At 33.7% G+C, this 18,949-nt stretch overlaps 1 protein-coding gene across 1 annotated transcript in view; it reads left to right on the top strand.

Moving 5' to 3' along the window:
* The window catches only part of FMN2 (formin 2), a 346,387-nt gene that overhangs the window by 207,742 nt on the left and 119,696 nt on the right, over positions 1 to 18,949 (top strand). The window contains 5 exon segments of the mRNA XM_049635319.1: positions 3,875 to 3,966; positions 4,111 to 4,240; positions 5,986 to 6,132; positions 9,358 to 9,417; positions 9,564 to 9,684. Coding sequence (XP_049491276.1) covers positions 3,875 to 3,966; positions 4,111 to 4,240; positions 5,986 to 6,132; positions 9,358 to 9,417; positions 9,564 to 9,684 — 550 coding nt within the window.

Here is an 18,949-nt window from a genome sequence, read left to right as displayed (position 1 = left end):
CCTTTTAGTTTTGTTGATTGTTTCCTTTGCAGTGCAGACGGTTTTTGCCTTCATGAGGTCCCAATAGTTCATTTTTGCTTTTAATTCCCTTGCCTTTGGGTGTCGAGTAAGAAATTGCTGCGGTTGAGGTCAGAGAGGTTTTTCATGCTTTCTCCTCTAGGGTTTTGATAGTTTCCTGTCTCACATTCAGGTCCTTTATCCATTTTGAGTTTATTTTTGTGAATGGTGTAAGAAAGTGGTCTAGTTTCATTCTTCTGCATGTTGCTGTCCAGTTCTCCCAGAACCACTTGTTAAAGAGACTGTCTTTTTCCATTGGATATTCTTTCCTGTTTTGCCAAAGATTATTGGCCATATTTTTGTGGGTCCAATTCTGGAGTCTCTATTCTATTCCATTGGTCTATTGTTTAACATAGTGTTGAAAGTGCTAGCATCAGCAATCAGACAACAAAAGGAAATCAAAGGCATCAAAATTGGCAAAGATGAAGTCAAGCTTTCACTTTTTGCAGATGACATGATACTATACATGGAAAACCCAATAGACTCCACCAAGATTTTGCTAGAACTTATATATGAATTCAGCAAAGTCACAGGATACAAAATTAATGTACAGAAATAAGTTGCATTCTTATACACTACTAATGAAGCAACAGAAAGACAAATAAAGAAACTGATCCCATTCACAATTGCACCAAGAAGCATAAAATACCTAGGAATAAACCTAACCAAAGATGTAAAAGATCTGTGCTGAAAACTATAGAAAACTTATGGAGGAAATTGAAGAAGATACAAAGAAATGGAAAAACATTCCATGCTTATGGATTGGAAGAATAAATACTGTTAAAATGTCAATACTACCCAAAGCAATCTACACATTCAGTGCAATCCCAATCAAAATTGCACAAGCATTCTTCTTGAAGCTAGAACAAGCAATCCTAAAATTTGTATGGAACCACAAAAGAACCCGAATAGCCAAAGTAATATTGAAGAAGAAGACCAAAGCGGGAGGCATCACAATCCCGGACTTCAGCCTCTACTACAAAGCTGTAATCACCAAGACAGCATGGTAATGGCACAAAAACAGACACATAGTCCTGCCTAAGTTTATTTAAAACATTCTCCCTGACCTGTCCTCCAGGAGTCAGCCCGAGGACACTTTTCTTTTGTGCTGTCTTCTTTGTTCTCTGCCATAAGCCCCAATAAAGCCTTGCCTGAAACTCCTGTTTGGCCTCTGATTAACTTCTATTGTTTAGAGAGCCCAGGGGCCAGGTATGGTATGGAATGGAGTGGCATTTACTTCCTTATCATCCATAAAGCAGCACTGTCAACCCTGGACAACTTTTCTTTCTGAAGTCAGTAGAAATGGTCTGATAGAGCATACGTGTAAAGGACCATGCAATTTGTAATTCATGTATACTGAATAATTTGGGGAATAACTCTATAGTTTTGCCAGAAAGTCACTTTATTCTCAAGACATTGGGGCATTTTATCTTTCTCTCCTATATTTGATCATTATTATGATTTACCTTAACCATCTTTTTTTCTCTCAGTTGTTTGTTCAGATTTTATGTGTTTTTATTTAAGAGCCAGAGAAATTTACTGAGTCCATGAAGTCAGTTTCTGATCATTCACCTGCTCATACCAGCACTCAACTAGGTTGAGTCTATGTCAGGTTATCTAAGGTTCTAAAAACAAAAATTAAACCAACAAACTTAATTACTTCATCAGATTGTAGCAAGGTGGATTTTTTTTTCTCCCTGTTGACGTTTGGGTATTGAATGTGATTGAGTTTGAAGACAGCAGACTAATTTTCTGCTCTGCTAAGCGAAATAAGTCAATCAGAAAGAGACAAATATCATATGATTTCACTCATATGTGGAATTAAAGAAACAAAACAGATGAACATATGGGAAGGGGGGAATAAAAGAAGAGAGAGAAACAAACCACAAAAGATTCCTAATGATAGAGAACAAACTGAGGGTTGACAGAGGGAGGTGGGTGGGAGATGGGCTAGATGGGTGATGGGCATTAAGAAGGGTACTTGTGATGAACACTGCGTGTTGTATGTAAGATATGAATCACTGAATTCTACTCCTGAAACCAATATTGCAATGTGTGTTAACTAACTAAAGGTTAAATTAAAAAAAGAATAGAGAGGTTATATGGACTGGAACCCTTTATATGCTGTATTTTGGAGCAGACCTCCATGTCTTAAAATAACCCTTGTTTTATCAATATTCTTAATTTTAATATTCTTTTATAATATTGCCCTGGGCACTCATTTGCCAGAAAGATGAGTATTGTCTTTATTAAAAGCCATCTCGTTACTTGGTTTTAAGTGGTATAATGATAGGATCTGTGGGGCTGACTCTTATGGACAGTAACTATGATAAGTGGTGTTTACCTCCCTAAAATTCTTGGGCCAGATCACAATAAACTGGTGGGAAAAAGCAAGATTACTATACAGCTGAAATTCTAGAAGCAGGTTCTAAAACTTTGGAGTAGCTTGGGTTATTTCCATTAAATTCATGCTTTTTAATTCTTTGGATCTTTTGTTGCATTGTATTTCAAAAGCAAATTTTATTTTCAATAAAAACCCTCAGAAGATCTACTGATCTGTCTTCAAATCCTCTTCCACTGTTAAAAGAAGCTTCATTTGAGGGTTCATGGCTGGCTCAGTCAGTAGAGCATGCGACTCTCGATCTCGGGATTGTGAGTTCAAGCCCCACAATGGGCATAGAGCTTACTTAAAAATAAATGAATAAAATAAAAAGTGAGCAGTTTTAAAAAATAAAAAAAAAATGAAACTTCATTTGAAGAACTAGTCTTTGCTAGTTAATACCATCACCTGAAACCTGCATTTCAAGAGAATCAGTGAATGCAAAACAGAACATAGCTGTTTTTGAGATGAAATATTTAGTTTCTATAAACCTATTAGAGTGTATCTCATACAGTAGTTCTTGGCTAAACTGCTTTAATGTTTAAACAAAAAAAATAATAATAATTAAAATAATAATTTTAAATTCTGATCATTAGACTCAAATTCAAAATATGGTTGTCTACTCACACTTCTTAATGCATTGAAGTACTGTATTTGGCTGTTTTGAAACATCTTTATGAGTTATAAAATAAAGACTGCAAATATAAAGCATCCAAATTTTTCATAAAGAAGAATAGATGCGTGTTTCTCCATGTCTGTAAAATCTTCCACCATATATTAAAAATGCAGAAGAAACTTTCCTACAAAGAAACAAATTTAGGATGACAGACTTTTAGCTTGTAATTATAAATGGTAAAAGAAGATATTTTGGAAGAAAAGAAGCCTAAAACCATTTTTGTGTCAAAAAGAAAATTCAGCAGAAAAATCAACCTTTTATTTTTGTTCCAATTGAATTAATAATTCAATTGTATTTTTCCCCTAAAAAAAAAGCCATAAGCAATGATTGCAATGGTTAAATAAGTACTTTTTTTCCTTTAAAAGTCTTATAACATTATGACCAAATTGCTTCCAAATTTATCTTGATTGATTTCTAAATAAGACATACCACTTTAAAATGAAATTCTTGTATTCTAGAGAGTATTACAAACAGCCAAAAAACAAGAGAGGAAAACTGTATTATTTTAAAGCATGCTTAAATAAATAAATGTTTTGCAGATCACTAATAGCCAATAACATTATTTGGAAGGTTTGGAGGTGATCTGGTTTGCATTAAACATATTTACACTTTAAAATGCCTTCATGAATTAAGTCAAGCTTTACTGCAAACAGATGCTAAGAAATATGAAAATATATAGAGTTTGCTGTATTAAGATTATCATAATCTAAGGGACTCATTTCATAAGATTTTCAATAACTGTTTGGCATTATATTTTCCAGAGAGCACAATCAGATGAACTGGAAAAAATTGAAAAGCATGGCCGGTCCTCCAAAGACAAAGAAAATGCCAAGTCTCTGGACAAACCTGAACAGTAAGAACACCTCAGGACCTTGTTGAGGGCAGCCTCTTTCCATTTGGAAAATGTAGCATCTTCCGTGCATAATTGTTATGAATATGAGGATAAACATCTGTTTATATGAATTATATTCTTCTTAACTTGGCTTTATTTCCTTAGGTTCCTTTATGAACTGTCACTAATCCCCAACTTTTCAGAACGAGTCTTTTGTATCCTCTTCCAGTCCACATTTTCAGAAAGCATTTGCTCAATTCGTCGCAAACTGGAATTGCTACAGAAATTGTGTGAGGTGAGTTCCAGTCCGTAGACAGCTGACGATTGAGTTCTGATATTTCATTGTGTTCAGTCATGTCCGCATTTCAAAATCGTTTTCTTTTATTTACTCTACAAATAAATTTGGAGAATAGCAGTTCCACAAAAGAGAACATACAATGACTAGTTTCAAGATCAAAGGAAAACTTGGATAGTTGCGCGCCACGGGGCCGGTTGCTGCAGTGTGCTCATTATGCTCCCACGTCCGGGGATTTCTGCCCCTTCTGCTTTTGCCAAAACAAAATTTTCACTTTCCCTGGTCCTTCCTTACATCAGACTTCAGATTAAATGTGATTTGAAGGCATTTTATTTATTTGCCTTCAGTTTTGGAAGGGGCCTTCAACAAATTGTTAATGATTCCATCCAAATGATTTAGGAACAGCTGTATGACTCAACAGAAGATGAATATTCTCCAGAAAACAAAGAATAAATGCTTGGCGTGAATTACCAATATTACCATTTAAAACAATTTGTCAAAAATCAATAGTACCATTCGTTCTGGTTGTGGTAAATCATTTTGAAAAGTAGTAAGATGTTATTAAAGACACATTTTCAGAGGAAAGAATACTTGCAAATTCCAGCTAAGCTTCATGTTTTGGAAGAAGTGAGTGTGAACTTTTCAGGGATAAATCTAAATTTGGAATTAATCTTTAAAACTGTGTTTTGGTTTCCTACAATTTATGCCAAAAATGTGTATTGTAGGTACAATTAGGGTGATGGCAGCGACATTCTTTTCTAGTAGTTCTCATATTACAACCTTATTTGTTTTCCATGCAGTTGCATCAGAAATGGCTTACAATGGTGTCTGTCACTTTACAAATGTGTACCTGAATTCTTGTAGGTGGTACAACTTCCTAAAGCTAACTTTGGGTAAACTAAAAATAAAACTATCCTATAATCCAGCACTTTCACCGTTAGCTATTTACCCAAAAATACAGATTTGAAGGGGTACATGTACCCCAATGTTTATAGCAGCATTATCAATAATAGCCAAACTATGGAGAGAGCACAAATGTCTGTTGACTGATGGACTGATGAATGGATAAAGAAGATAACTTATATACATATATACATATGTATATACATATGTATGTACATATATATGTATAATGTACATATGTATGTGTACATATATATGTATATATACGATGGAATGTTACTCAGCCATCAAAAAGAATGAAATCTTACCATTTGTAATGAAGTGGATGGAGCTAGAATGTATTATGCTAAGTGAGATAAGTCAATCAGAGAAAGACAGATACCATATGATTTCACTCATACGTGGAATTTAAGAAACAAAATGGTTGTGAACCTGTGGGAAGGAGTGTGGGAAAGAGAAGAGAGAGAAACAAACCACAAGAGACTCTCAATGTTAGAGAACAAACTATGGGTTGACAGAGGGAGGTGGGTAGGAGATGGGGCTAGATAGGTGATGGGTACTGAGGAGGACACTTGTGATGAGCAGTGGGTGTTGTATGTAAGTGATGAATCACTGAATTCTACTCCTGAAATTAATATTGCACTGTATGTTAACTAAAATTTAAATAAAAAAATAAAGTTAACTTTGGAGACACTACTCTTAAAATATCCTAATAATATACAATGATACAGTTTGGATGTGACCCACAATTATTAGTATGATATGAATATCTGCCACTGACTTAAGATAATTCAAAGAAAACTTTGTCTAAGAGATAAAATGCTCTTTACTCTATCTTACAGACGTTAAAAAATGGCCCAGGGGTTATGCAAATTCTGGGTTTGGTTCTTGCTTTTGGCAACTACATGAATGGTGGAAATAAGACTCGAGGACAGGCAGATGGCTTTGGGTTAGACATTCTTCCGAAGCTGAAAGATGTTAAAAGCAGTGTAAGTATTTTGTGTGAATGAATGTAGGCAAATTGAGAATTAGAAGGTTTGTTCAGTAATGAGTTTGACTGTAAACATGTTGTAATAAATGTTTATGTTCCAAGGTCAAAAATGTCTTTATGTTCTGAGCTAGGTAAAAGTATATGGCCTTCATATGTTTATGATTTTGTGAATGTTTCCCAAAGTGAATAATTATTAATACTATGTTTAATGAATAATTGAGTAGAGAATAAAAATAATTATTTTTTCAGTCTATCATTACCATGTCTGCTAAAATTTGTCCTTTTGGAGTCTGAGGACTAATTAATTTTCATAAATTAGACAGTATTATTCTTCTCCTCTGTGTTAAGTAATGGAGGCCAGTAGGCTTGTGTTTTAAAAACAAAACGAAGATGGGTGAAAGTAGATTATAAATAAAATGTAAAAGATTATCTTGTTTTTCTACATATCATATTCCCCTTGACACTGGTATATGTGGGAATGCCTAAGCCCTTTTGCAGGACTAATTAATTTTTGATCCTACTTCTATACTTGTATTTGTTTGAAGTTAACATCTAAGAGATTATGAGAGTGCCAGTAAAAATATAAGATTAGGGAACAACCATGATGGTTAGAATTAATGTCTGAGAATATAAACTTAGAAGATAATAGAATTCTCTTTCTCTGATGGAATCTCTACACAGAACTGTATGATAAGGAAATTATGGACATGTTTTTAAAACATTAAGTTTAAGGGGTGCCTAGGTGGCTTAATCAGTTGAGCATCCGACTTCAGCTCAAATCATGTTTCGAAGTTTGTGAGTTCGAGTCCCACGTTGGGCTCTGTGCTGACAGCTCAGAGCCTGGAGCCTGCTTCAGATTCTGTGTGTGTGTGTGTGTGTGTGTGTGTGTGTGTGTGTGTGTCTGCGTCTGCCCCTCCCCTACTCACACTCTGTCTCTTTCTCTCTCAAAAATAAATATTTTAAAATATTTTAAAATATTAAGTTTAAGTAAGTAGTTGGCTCATAGAAATGGAAATAGTAGAATTGTTCTTCCTAGATAAAGAATATAGTTGAACCTTGAATGATGTGGGGCTTAGGGCACTGACCTCCCGCTCAGTCAAAAAGCCATGCATAACGTTTGACTCCCAAGACTTAAGTACTAACAGCCCACTGTTGACAAGAAGTCTAACCAATAACATTAATCTATTGACACCTATTTCATATGTTATATGTAACATATATACTGTATTCTTACAATAAAGTAAGCTAGAGAAAATATTATTAAGAAAATCATAAGGAAGAGAAATTACATTTCCAGTGTTATACTGTATTTGTTGACAAAAATCTATGTGCAAGTGGACCCACGCAGTTCAAACCCATGTTGTTCAAGGCTCACTTTATGTCTCCCTCATAAGAAACAGACACTTTTTTTGTTGTTGTTTCTGGTGGTCAACAACTCATTTGTTCATTCATTCATACATACACTCATATATTCATTTAACATTCTTTCATTGAGTTCAGTGAAATACCAGTTACTACTTTTCCAGAATTGAATAAAGCATAATCCTTTCTTGGAATACCAGCAGCATGTAATTTTCATGATTTTTTACGGGTATATTTGTTCAGATGCTAGTATATTCGTATGACACAAATTTTCATAGGAACCTCCAATATGTCAACCTGATAAATCACATTTGTTCAAAAGCAAAAGCTCTCTTGGAAGCATTGAATAGTTCTTAACAACTGATTGTTGAATTGAAACAAGTAACTTTTTCAAATAATACTGGAACGTAAATATCATTGACATAATTTTTAACATAAAAATGGATCTGAGATAGATGCTGATAATCATAATTACATATGAATAAAGGATTATTTGGGTTTTTTTTATTGGTTAGTATATCTTGTTCAATCTCCAAGTAAGTTAAATTTTATTAATTTAAATAATTAAGGAGTATCCTAGATAAAAATTACATAATAAAGTCAAGAAGCAAGATTTTTTGTTTTTAATAATTTCATTTGCATTCTCATAAGAGTTATACTAGTCTTCCTGATTTGATTCTTGCTCCGTAAAATGAATACAACTGTGTCTACTTCTTAGTACTGTTTGTGGACCTGCGTGGACAGAGCTGTTACTCAGATCACTCAGAATTTTCACTCAGCATGCCTATCAGCAGGCAGTTAATGTTTTGTTAATTCATTCAAGTACTGCTAACTGTACTGCATATTTCTTTGAATTATATTAGGAAAGAGAACGGAAAGTTGGTTAAATTATATGCAAGCAAATGGTGTTCCTGAAAAATATATTACTTTTACTATTATAAGATATTACTGCATAATATCTTATTATATTATTACTATACATTACAATGAAGAAAGTCTCTAAAAGCTGTATCATCATATGTCAAACTAAATTATGAAAGGATATTGCTTTTTATAAATAGAGGGAAAATAATCGTTAGATTGAACATTTCAGGGAATGTAGTTTGTGTCATATGGTTTTTAAATACATATGTGTGTGTATGTGTGTGTGTGTGTGTGTCCTCCCACCTTCAGAGTATCTAGTACTAATTTTGAATGATGAAAACTTAATACCTTTTAAATGTGCCAGAAAGGAGGTAAAAACCTATTCTTTGAAGCCTGTTAGAATAGAAACAATTCTACATTTTTTTTCATAGAAATACACACTGCATTGTTTATAGCTGCCTGGATATTAATTCCACAATCTCAGATGCTGACATAGCAATTTATAATATAGACTTGCATTTTTAAAGCTCCTGCTGACTTGAAATTATACTTAACTTTATTTTCTTTATCTACTAACAAGCCTCAATCAAACTTACTGTTGCAGATTGATACCTGCTGGTCCAGAAGTGGTATAGAAATGCTGGCAATGTTTAATCATTTCAGTTAAGATAGTAGTTATACTTTTAAACATAAAGCATGATAATTAGTGAACTAATTTTCTGATCAAAGAGGGTAAAACAGGAAAGTATTCACAGTTGAGACTCCACCCTTGAACAGCTGGGCTTCCACTTGGGGCTTAGATTAAAACACTGGGGAAAAACAGGATCTTCTCTGCCATTGAAATCCTTAGATGTAGTGGCTGTAGTACTTTGAAATATAGAATTTCACATTTTATTCTAAATGTTCTCATCTGTGTGTTGATTTACTGGAATCTATTTTATTTGACACTCTGATATTTAAAAAATATATTTTTACTTACTTTGGTCTTTCTGCCTAGGACAATAGCAGAAGCCTTTTGTCATACATTGTTTCCTACTATCTTCGAAATTTTGATGAGGTAAGGCAATTTTTACAGTGATATTTTGTTATTGTTTATTGTTGAGTGATTTGGCAGTATTTGCTATTTTGCCATTGCCATTGTTGTATTATTTTTATTTATATTGATGCTGATTTGTTTTAAAATTATGTGTTTTTGCTAATTAGGATGCTGGAAAAGAACAGTGTGTTTTTCCACTGCCAGAACCTCAGGACCTTTTTCAGGCTTCACAGATGAAGTTTGAAGATTTTCAAAAAGATCTCAGAAAACTAAAGAAAGACTTGAAAGGTAACTTATAATCTTAAAGAATCATGTTTGTATTATTTATGATTTGTTAATGAGAAAAACCTGACTTTTCAATGTTTTTTAAGACAGCAAATCTTTAACAGCTTTGTAAAACTAGATTTTTTTAGTGTGGCAAAAGAAAAATTTTGCCAATAGACTAGTTTTTTTGTTGTTTAAAAAGTTACGTGTATTAGACATTTAGATATTGAATAGCATATTGGTTATTTGAATAGCAATCCCCTTGATCAGAAACAAATTTGATCATCTTGTTTACACTTTATAGCCAAGAACATTTGTCCATTTATCATGATATTGTTAAAAAATAAATAGTTCCTCCCTATTGGGTATACTTGCACAAGATGTTGTGGTTTGTGAACTTTCCTGGAAACAAAAATCTTCTTTCACATGTTTGGTCAAAAAACACATGTATGTATAACATCTTTATTAACAGTCACAAAGCCTTGTATCAAATCATTTTGAAGAGAGTCTAAAATTCTTCAGATTTCTAGAAAAGACCCTGGATAGCCAAAGCAATCTTGAAAAAAGAAAACCAAAGAAGGAGGCATCACAGTCCTGGACTTCAAGCTATACTACAAAGCTGTAATCATCAAGACAGTATGGTACTGGCACAAGAACAGACACTCAGATCAGTGGAACAGAATAGAGAACCCAGAAATGGATCCACAAACGTATGGCCAACTAATCTTTGACAAATCAGGAAAGAACATTCAATGGAATAAAGACAGTCTCTTCAGCAAGTGGTGCTGGGAAAACTGGACAGAGACATGCAGAAGAATGAACTTGGACCTTTCTTATACCATACACGAAAATAAACTCAAAACGGATGAAAGACCTAAATGTAAGACAGGAAGACATCAAAATCCTCGAGGAGAAAGTAACATTTTAAAATAAAAAATACCAAATTGGAAAAGAAGAAGTAAAACTGTCATTATTTGCTGAGGACATTTTATATACAAAAAAATCCTAAAGACTCCACCAAAAACTAGGAGACTAATAAACTAAGTTGCAGGGTACATAATAAATATACAAAAATATATTGCATTTTTATATACCAACAAAGGACTATCCAAAAGAGAAATAAAAAAAAAAAAACAATTTCATTACAACTGCATCAAAAAGAATAAAATACCCAGGGATAAATTCGACCCAGAATGTGCAAGATCTGTACACTAACACCTATAAGACATTGATGAAAGAAATTAAAGAATATACAAATAGAAAGCTATTCTGTATTCATTGTTTGGAAGACTTAATATTGTTAAAAATGTCCACATTACCCAAAGCAATCTACAGATTCAATGCAATCCCTATCAAAATTCCAATGGCCTTTTACATAGAATTAGAACAAATGATCCTAAAATTTGTATAGAACCACAAAAGATCCACAATAGCCAAAGCAATTTTGAGAAAGAATAAAGCTGGAAACTTAATACATACCTCCTGATTTCAAGGTATATTACAAAGCTAGAGTAATCAGAACAGTATAGTATTTGCATAGATCAACTGAACAGAAGCCCAGAAAAATAAGCCCATATATATATGGTCAATTAATTTATGACAAAGGAGGCAAGAATATACAATTACAAAGCTAGAGTAATCAGAACAGTATAGTATTTGCATAGATCAACTGAACAGAAGCCCAGAAAAATAAGCCCATATATATATGGTCAATTAATTTATGACAAAGGAGGCAAGAATATACAATGGGGAAAGGATGGTCTCTTCAATAAGTTGAGGCTGGGAAAACTGGACATCCAAATGAAAAAAAAAAAAAAGAAAAGAAAAGAAAAAAGAAAAAGAAACTGGACAGTATCTTACACCATACCCCAAAATTAACTCAAAATAAGTTAAGGACCTGAATGTAAGACCAGAAACCATAAAACTCATAGAAGAAAACATAGGCAGTAAGCTCCTTGATATGAGTGTGGGTGATATTTTTTTGGATCTGACTCCAAAGGCAGTGGCAACAAAGGCAAAATAAACAAATGGGATGGCATCATACTAAAAAGCTTCTACACAGAGAAGGAAACAATCAATGAAAGGACAAAGCAACTTACTAAATGGGAGAAGATATTTGCAAGTGATAAATCCCATAAGGGGTTAATATCGAACCTATATAAAGAACTCAAACAGCAACAAATACATAAACGATACAATTACAAATGGGCAGAAGATTTGAATAGACATTTTTCCAAAGAAGACATACAGATGGCCAAGAGGCACATGAAAGATGCTCAACATCACTAATCATAAGGGAAATCCAAATTAAAGCCACAGTGAGATCTTACTTCATGCCTGTCAGAATGGCTAGGATCAAAAGGACAAGAAACAAGTGTTGGTGAGGATGTGGAAAACAAGGACTCTGCCTGCACTGTTGTAGTGTAAATTGGTGTAGCTACTGTGGAAAACAGTATGGAGTTTCCTAAAAAAATTTAAAATACAACTGTCATGGAATATAGCAATTCTACTTCTGGGTATTTATCTAAAGAAAATGAAAATACTAATTTGGAAAGCTCTATGTGCCCCTGTATTCATTGCGGCATTATTGACAATAGCCAAGATATGCAGGTAACCTAAGTGTCCATCAATAGATGAATGGATAAAGATGTGGTATGTATATATATGTATATACAACCACACAGAGGAATATTACTGAACCATAAAAAAGAAGGAAATCGTATCATTTGAAATAACATGGATAGATCTTGAGTGCCTTTTGTTGAATGAAATAATTCTGACAGAAAAAGACAAATACTGTATGATTTCACTTGTATGTAGAATCTAAAAAGAACAAAATAAAACAAAACAAATTTCATAGATACAGAGAATGGATGGGTAGTTGTTATAGGGGAGGGGTTTGGGTGGTAGAAAAAATGGGTGAAGGGGATCAAGATGTACAAACTTCCAATTATGAAATAAATAGGTCACGGAAATGTAATATACAGCAGGATGACTTTAGTCAGTAATATTGTATTAAAAATTTGAAAGGTGCTATTAAAGGAAATCTTGAGTGCCCATCACAAGGGAAAAAAATGTTTGTTGATAGATGTTAACTATTGGGGTAGCCATTTCATAATGTATACACATGTTGAATCAGTACATCATTTACCTAAAACTAGCATCATCTTAGATGTCATTTATACTTCAATGATAATTTTTTTTTAATTTTTTTTTTAACGTTTATTTTTGAGACAGAGAGAGACAGAGTGTGAACGGGGGGAGGGGCAGAGAGAGAGGGAGACACAGAATTGGAAGCAGGCTCCAGGCTCTGAGCCATTAGCCCAGAGCCTGACACGGGGCTCGAACTCACGGACCGTGAGATCATGACCTGAGCTGAAGTCGGACACTTAACCGACTGAGCCACCCAGGCGCCCCTCAATGATAATTTTTAAGATAAAGAGATTTTATGTGAGAAAAAGTAATGTTTATACAGATAGTTTATATATATATGTATATATATATACATATATATATTTTTTGTTTTGTTTGTAAAATGTCTTTGTGATCATGCAAATGTGATCATGCAAATGTGATCATGCATGTGATCATGCAAATGTCTTGTGATCATGTTGCAGAGTTGAGAACACCTCAGTTGTGTGTGTAAGCCTCCTGCTAAATCTGTTAAGCACCGACAGGGAATAAATAAGTTTATGTGAGATTTTCATTTGATGTTGCATTACTAGATAAAAAGAAGAGACTTGATTACCTCTGTCCATAAATCAAATGTGATATCACTTTTTAAGAGATTGTATCCCAATTTTGAAATATTTATCCAAAGATTTTGGTCTAGAATCAAATTTATGAAGTTGATATTTTCATCACAGATGCTTTTATATGGATTTAAATCCACAGAGCAACATTATATACTTACATTTTCTAAACATTCAATAACATTCGTTTATAGTCCTGGTGCATGTTAGGCATTTGCTAGTTTGCCACGGATACCAAAAGATGTAAGTATCACTGCCAAGGAGGGGTGAAATTCTGTCACTTAGATGTTCTCCCTTAGAGCCTCAAATATGGGTGCTCACTGATTGAGCCCAAGAATGACTGTCTCATTTAAAAAAGATACATAAAACTATGTTACATTTGTAGAATACTATATCATTATGTATTTAAGAATGATTTCTTGGGGCGCCTGGGTGGCTCAGTCGGTTAAGCGTCCGACTTCGGCTCAGGTCATGATCTCGCGGTCCGTGAGTTCGAGCCCCGCATCAGGCTCTGTGCTGACCGCTCAGAGCCTGGAGCCTGTTTCAGATTCTGTGTCTCTCTCTCTCTCTGACCCTCCCCCGTTCACGCTCTGTCTCTCTCTGTCTCAAAACTAAATAAACGTTAAAAAAATTTTTAAAGAATGATTTCTTAAAACAATAAGAAACCCAAACCATTCATGTGTAGTATGTATTATACTTAAAATTTTGCCAGGTATCTTGGTTTGCTTATGAAATTCTGTTTCCTGTTTTTCTCTCTCTTTTCTCTCTCTCTCTGTCTCTTTGATTTGGTGCTAGGGGCATTTCTGGAATATCTGGAAAATATTTCACACTTTGATCAACAATTCAGTCTTGCAAAGTAGGATTTTGTACTTTACCAGTGATTTAATAAATGAGTGGAATGGTAATCTTATTACCAGGGAATTTTCTGTTTGGTTCGGTTGGTTTATCACTTTGGAATGTTACCTCATTTATTTTTCCTATCTACATAGTTTCTTACTACAATTATTAAATGTACATGTAGCCATGAAAGTGCAAGTTCTCACAAGTCTTAGAGCTAAAACAAAGGAACTAGCACCCACCAGATAGTGGTGTTGAAAGGAAATGTAACCATTGCCACTGACTACTGTTTCTTCTTGCTCATCTGTCTTCTTAAGTAATGTGGTTCACTACACAGATTAGGCACTGCAGGAGCGTTTTAGCAATTTTTAGTACTTTAGAGGGTTGAGAAGGTGGTAATTTTAAGCCCCACAGTTTATACTTTCTATTGGGTTAAGACAGAGTTCTCTAAAAAGCGATCAACTATCACCGATAGCATTTGTTAGAACAGTATTTTCTCATTTGTCTATGAATTGTTGCAATTTGCTGCTCTAGCAATGGGAAGTTTCATGACCAAATGAATGAATATAAGAAGTGCTGGGTAAGATGAAGAGAATTTAAGGAGTTCTCTGAAAGAAGGGCTGGCAGCAGTTTCCTAATTTATTGGACCACAAAGTCCTTTTTTTCAGAGTATCTGGTAGTTTCTCTGGTCAGTGGAACACATTTTAAGAAATACAAACCTGGTACCAAGTTAGTAACAGATGCATGGCATTTTCCAATGAGGAGCTTACAGTGAAAGTGGAGAATGAAACTGTAGTTTATGAACTCATGTTCATTTGTGTTCTAGTAAAATGAGATTAGTTGAAGAGCTATTTAACACGCTGTCAAACTGTGAGGTATCCTTTGAATACTGACAAAAATCATAATTTAATCATTCCTTTAATGTTTTGCTTTTCCAAAATTTGAGTTTTCCCACTGGGGAAAAAAGATATTTTGTGACACAAGGAAGGAAATCTTAAGAGCTGAAATTTAAATTCATTTTCTGGGAAAGTTTTAGCATGAATGCAGCATTTCATATTAACAAGTCATAAAATAAAATTGCCTTGTGTTCCTTTCTGGAATGAAATGGGTATAAATAGATATGTACATTGATTTGACTAAATGGGTGTCAAATGGGAGATTATTGGATTATGTTATTGTTAATATTATTTAAAATAATGTCTACTTTGACAAATAGCCTATTAAAAATGATTCCTTCTAAGTGATCAAATTAGGTAATTCATTTAGGAAAATTAAAAAATTCAAATAGCCTGTTCACTTTTTTTTTTTCAAGAAGAAAGTTGTTTTTAGAAGGTTTAGAAACTGAGCTGATGTGTATACAGAACTTATCCAAATACTTTCCATATAATAAATATCCAATAAATATTGGCTATTCACAAGGAAAAATAGAATAAATTATGTGATTAATTTGATAAAAAAGAAACTATAACCATTAAGTTACTCATCTTCTGCCTCTATCCCTTGTTTCATTTCTGCTTACAGACGTTTTCTATGTCTAAGGAAGACTGGGAAATAATATGTTATGGCTCAGGCATTTTAATAAAACAACTGAATCTCAATTTAACGTTTTGTAAGAGCATCCACCATGTTTGGTGTCTATACCTGTTCCCGAGATTTCCACAGCTCCTCAGGGTACTCCTCTGGATCTCTGAGCTCAGTGACATGTAGTTTGTTGAGCAACCTGATCTGCTTTTGATCTCTTTTGGCTGTCAGCAGCTTTTCTTGATGCAGTCATGCCAAATGATGACTTCTGTTCCAGTGCCTTTCTTAGTTAGAAGTTGTAGCACTTGCCACATGACTTAAATCAACTCAACATGTACAAGTCATTGAGTAATTAAGTTACCGGAACTGGGCAAGAATGTTCTCAGGCAAATTACTTCGGTATTCCCCCCACCCACCCACTTCGACACCAGACTTGAAAATGTTTAAAATTCATGAACTATATCTTCAAATTGAAGTCATATCTGTGTTCAGACATATACAGGAAAACCCAGTCTTTAAAATTGTTTGTATTGATTTACATTTGTTTGTAACTATTTTATTTACAATTGTAAATTTCTGATTTTTTTGTTTAAGGAAAGAATGATAGTATAAACTCAACTCAAATGCAACCAATAGCTTTTTAAAAAATAACATTTTATTATGATTTTAAAATGAGTATCAGTGCAGCATAGGAACAACAGACAATATTGAAAAATGCAGAAGAGAAAGTAAGTTTATCTGTGGTTCTACAGTCTAATGGTAAATAATGTTAATATTAGGCATATTTTTATCTGGTGTTATTGCATGCATATGCACGAATTATACCAGTGGAGCCATGACATATATAATTTTTGGCCACTGTTATTTACCCTGCTTTATATTTGGGTCATTTAATTAATTAACATTTACATTTTCTTCTTCTGGTTTTCTATTGTTTTGACTAATTAATTTTTCAGTGTTCTCTCTCTGAATCTTCTAATACATTTTGGAAACTGTAGATAATATTTCTATTAATTTCTGTAAATTAATTATTGAACTTAAATGTTTAATATATTTTTTAAATTTATATATCTTTTTAGCATACTGTAAATTGTATTTATCTTTCCAAATAAGATGAGAGTTTTGGAACATTCTATCTAATAATTAAACTCCCGTCTTTCTTCTAGTGTTATTTTTTGGACTTCTAGTCCCAATATTTTTCTTCTAAAAATTACTAATGTCTTATAATCCTTAATAATAATACTTATTAATATTAAATCAATCACTATGCTACCATTTTTAGTTCCATTTTCCTCCATCTCATTTGGGTCTTCTCTTACTGAGGGTTGGTGGGTCTGAAATTCTTAGTCCAAAAAATGACTGAAAAAAATCCTCCTCATTTTTGAATTATTATTTTTTTGAATATCAAATCCTGGATTGACTTGTTTTTCATCAGTATTTTGAAGATACTTTTTCTTCTGCTTTTGGAGTGACTCAGAATTCATTCATTCATTCATTATCTTGCTCTGTACTTAGAACTTTCAGCTTGAAAACTTGTTTTCTTTAATGTCTACAGAATTCTCAGCAATTATCTGTTCCGTGTTCATTACTTTTCTTCCCTTTACCTGAATCTCTTTTTAGATGTATATTACAGCCACTTAGTCTAACTTTCTATATCTCCCAATTTCTCTTTCATATTTTAAAAATCTATCCCATGTTTTTTGCTATAGTCTTCATGCATTCGTCAACATTGTCTTCTAGTTCATGAAGTCTCTCTTCAACTCTGTCCAATGTGATGTTCGTAATATCAGTGCAACTAATAATGATATATTTGTTTCCAAGATTTCTAATATGATTTTTTATTACATCTATTTTTACCTTTAAAGTAATTCCATGTTCTTATTTTGGATATTATCATTCCTTTATCTCTTTGATGCTTAAAAAATATATTGAAGACCTTTTTGGAATTTCTATAGTTTTTGTTTCATCCTTCATTTGTCAATAGTTTTAAGCTATTTTTCTACACATTAGTTTCATTTTGGTATTGGAATGTTGACTTAGAACAAATGTCAGAAAATTGCAGCCTGTGGGCTAATTGAGCCCTCTTTTTGTAAATAGAGTTCAGTTGGGACATAACCATACACACCCAATTATGTACGTATTGTTTATGATTGCTTTTGTGTTACAAGTTGAGGATTTGACTGTAACCATCTATCAATCAATCTGTCTCTTGCTCTCTCCCTTCTCCTGACCCCCCAGATCCTGCATTCTCTCAGTTTTTTCAATTGCTTTGTCCTGACCTGTTTTTGGCTCCCTGGCCAGAACCAAAGCTTGTGTTAGCAGCCTGGGGCCCCTGCCCTTTGCCCACATGTACATGCATATAAGGCTTACATGCATAGTAGGCTTATTGCAGGTTTGATATCAAGCTAGTTAATGACTTAGCCGAGGTCTTGCCTGGAAAGCTATGCCTGCCTATGCTTGCTTCGCCAGGCACACAGCTGCATGTGGACTGTAGTTGTTTTCATCGTCCTTTCATGATTTGGGGAACTCAGTCACACCTCCGGGCTTTCAGTTGTGAGACTGGTTCCATTTCTGGCTGGGTGAATTCTCCCTTCACCAGTCTCTACATAAACCAAGATCTCTACCTTCTTCTCTGCAGGCACATTCCAGTGACCTCTCACTTCAGCACTGCTTATTAACTTGGGAGACTTTAATATTTCTGGCCCAAGGAGATATTAACATTTTTTACATCATAATGTGTTGTTTGGTGTTCTCTTTTTATGTTTTTATTTATTGCTATGTGTCTTCAGCAGAAGGAAGCCTCAGCCTATGAATTCCTCATTATATTGACTAGACATCTGTATTCACTTTTATAACTTACATGTTTTTTCCCACTGAAAATTATAACATGAGCACTTTCCCATGCCATTTAATACAATTCAGAAACCATTTCAGATGATTTCACAATAATCCTTCTTATGAGTGTGCCATAACTTAGTGAGTAATTTGATTCTTGTAAGAAATTAGACTTTTCCCAGTTTTCCCTACTCTTAAGAAATATGTTGAACATCTTTATTCATAGTGCTTTTACTATGTCTCTGATTATTTCCTTAATATAGATTCTTAGATTCATAATTACTAGATCAAAAGCACTGAACTTACTTTTTTAGATCCTTGATGACTTATTAGATTTAGAGTGT

This window comes from Panthera uncia, chromosome F1 (assembly GCF_023721935.1).
Source record: "Panthera uncia isolate 11264 chromosome F1, Puncia_PCG_1.0, whole genome shotgun sequence".
NCBI lineage: Eukaryota > Metazoa > Chordata > Mammalia > Carnivora > Felidae > Panthera > Panthera uncia.
This window is presented reverse-complemented; position numbering and strand designations above follow the sequence as displayed.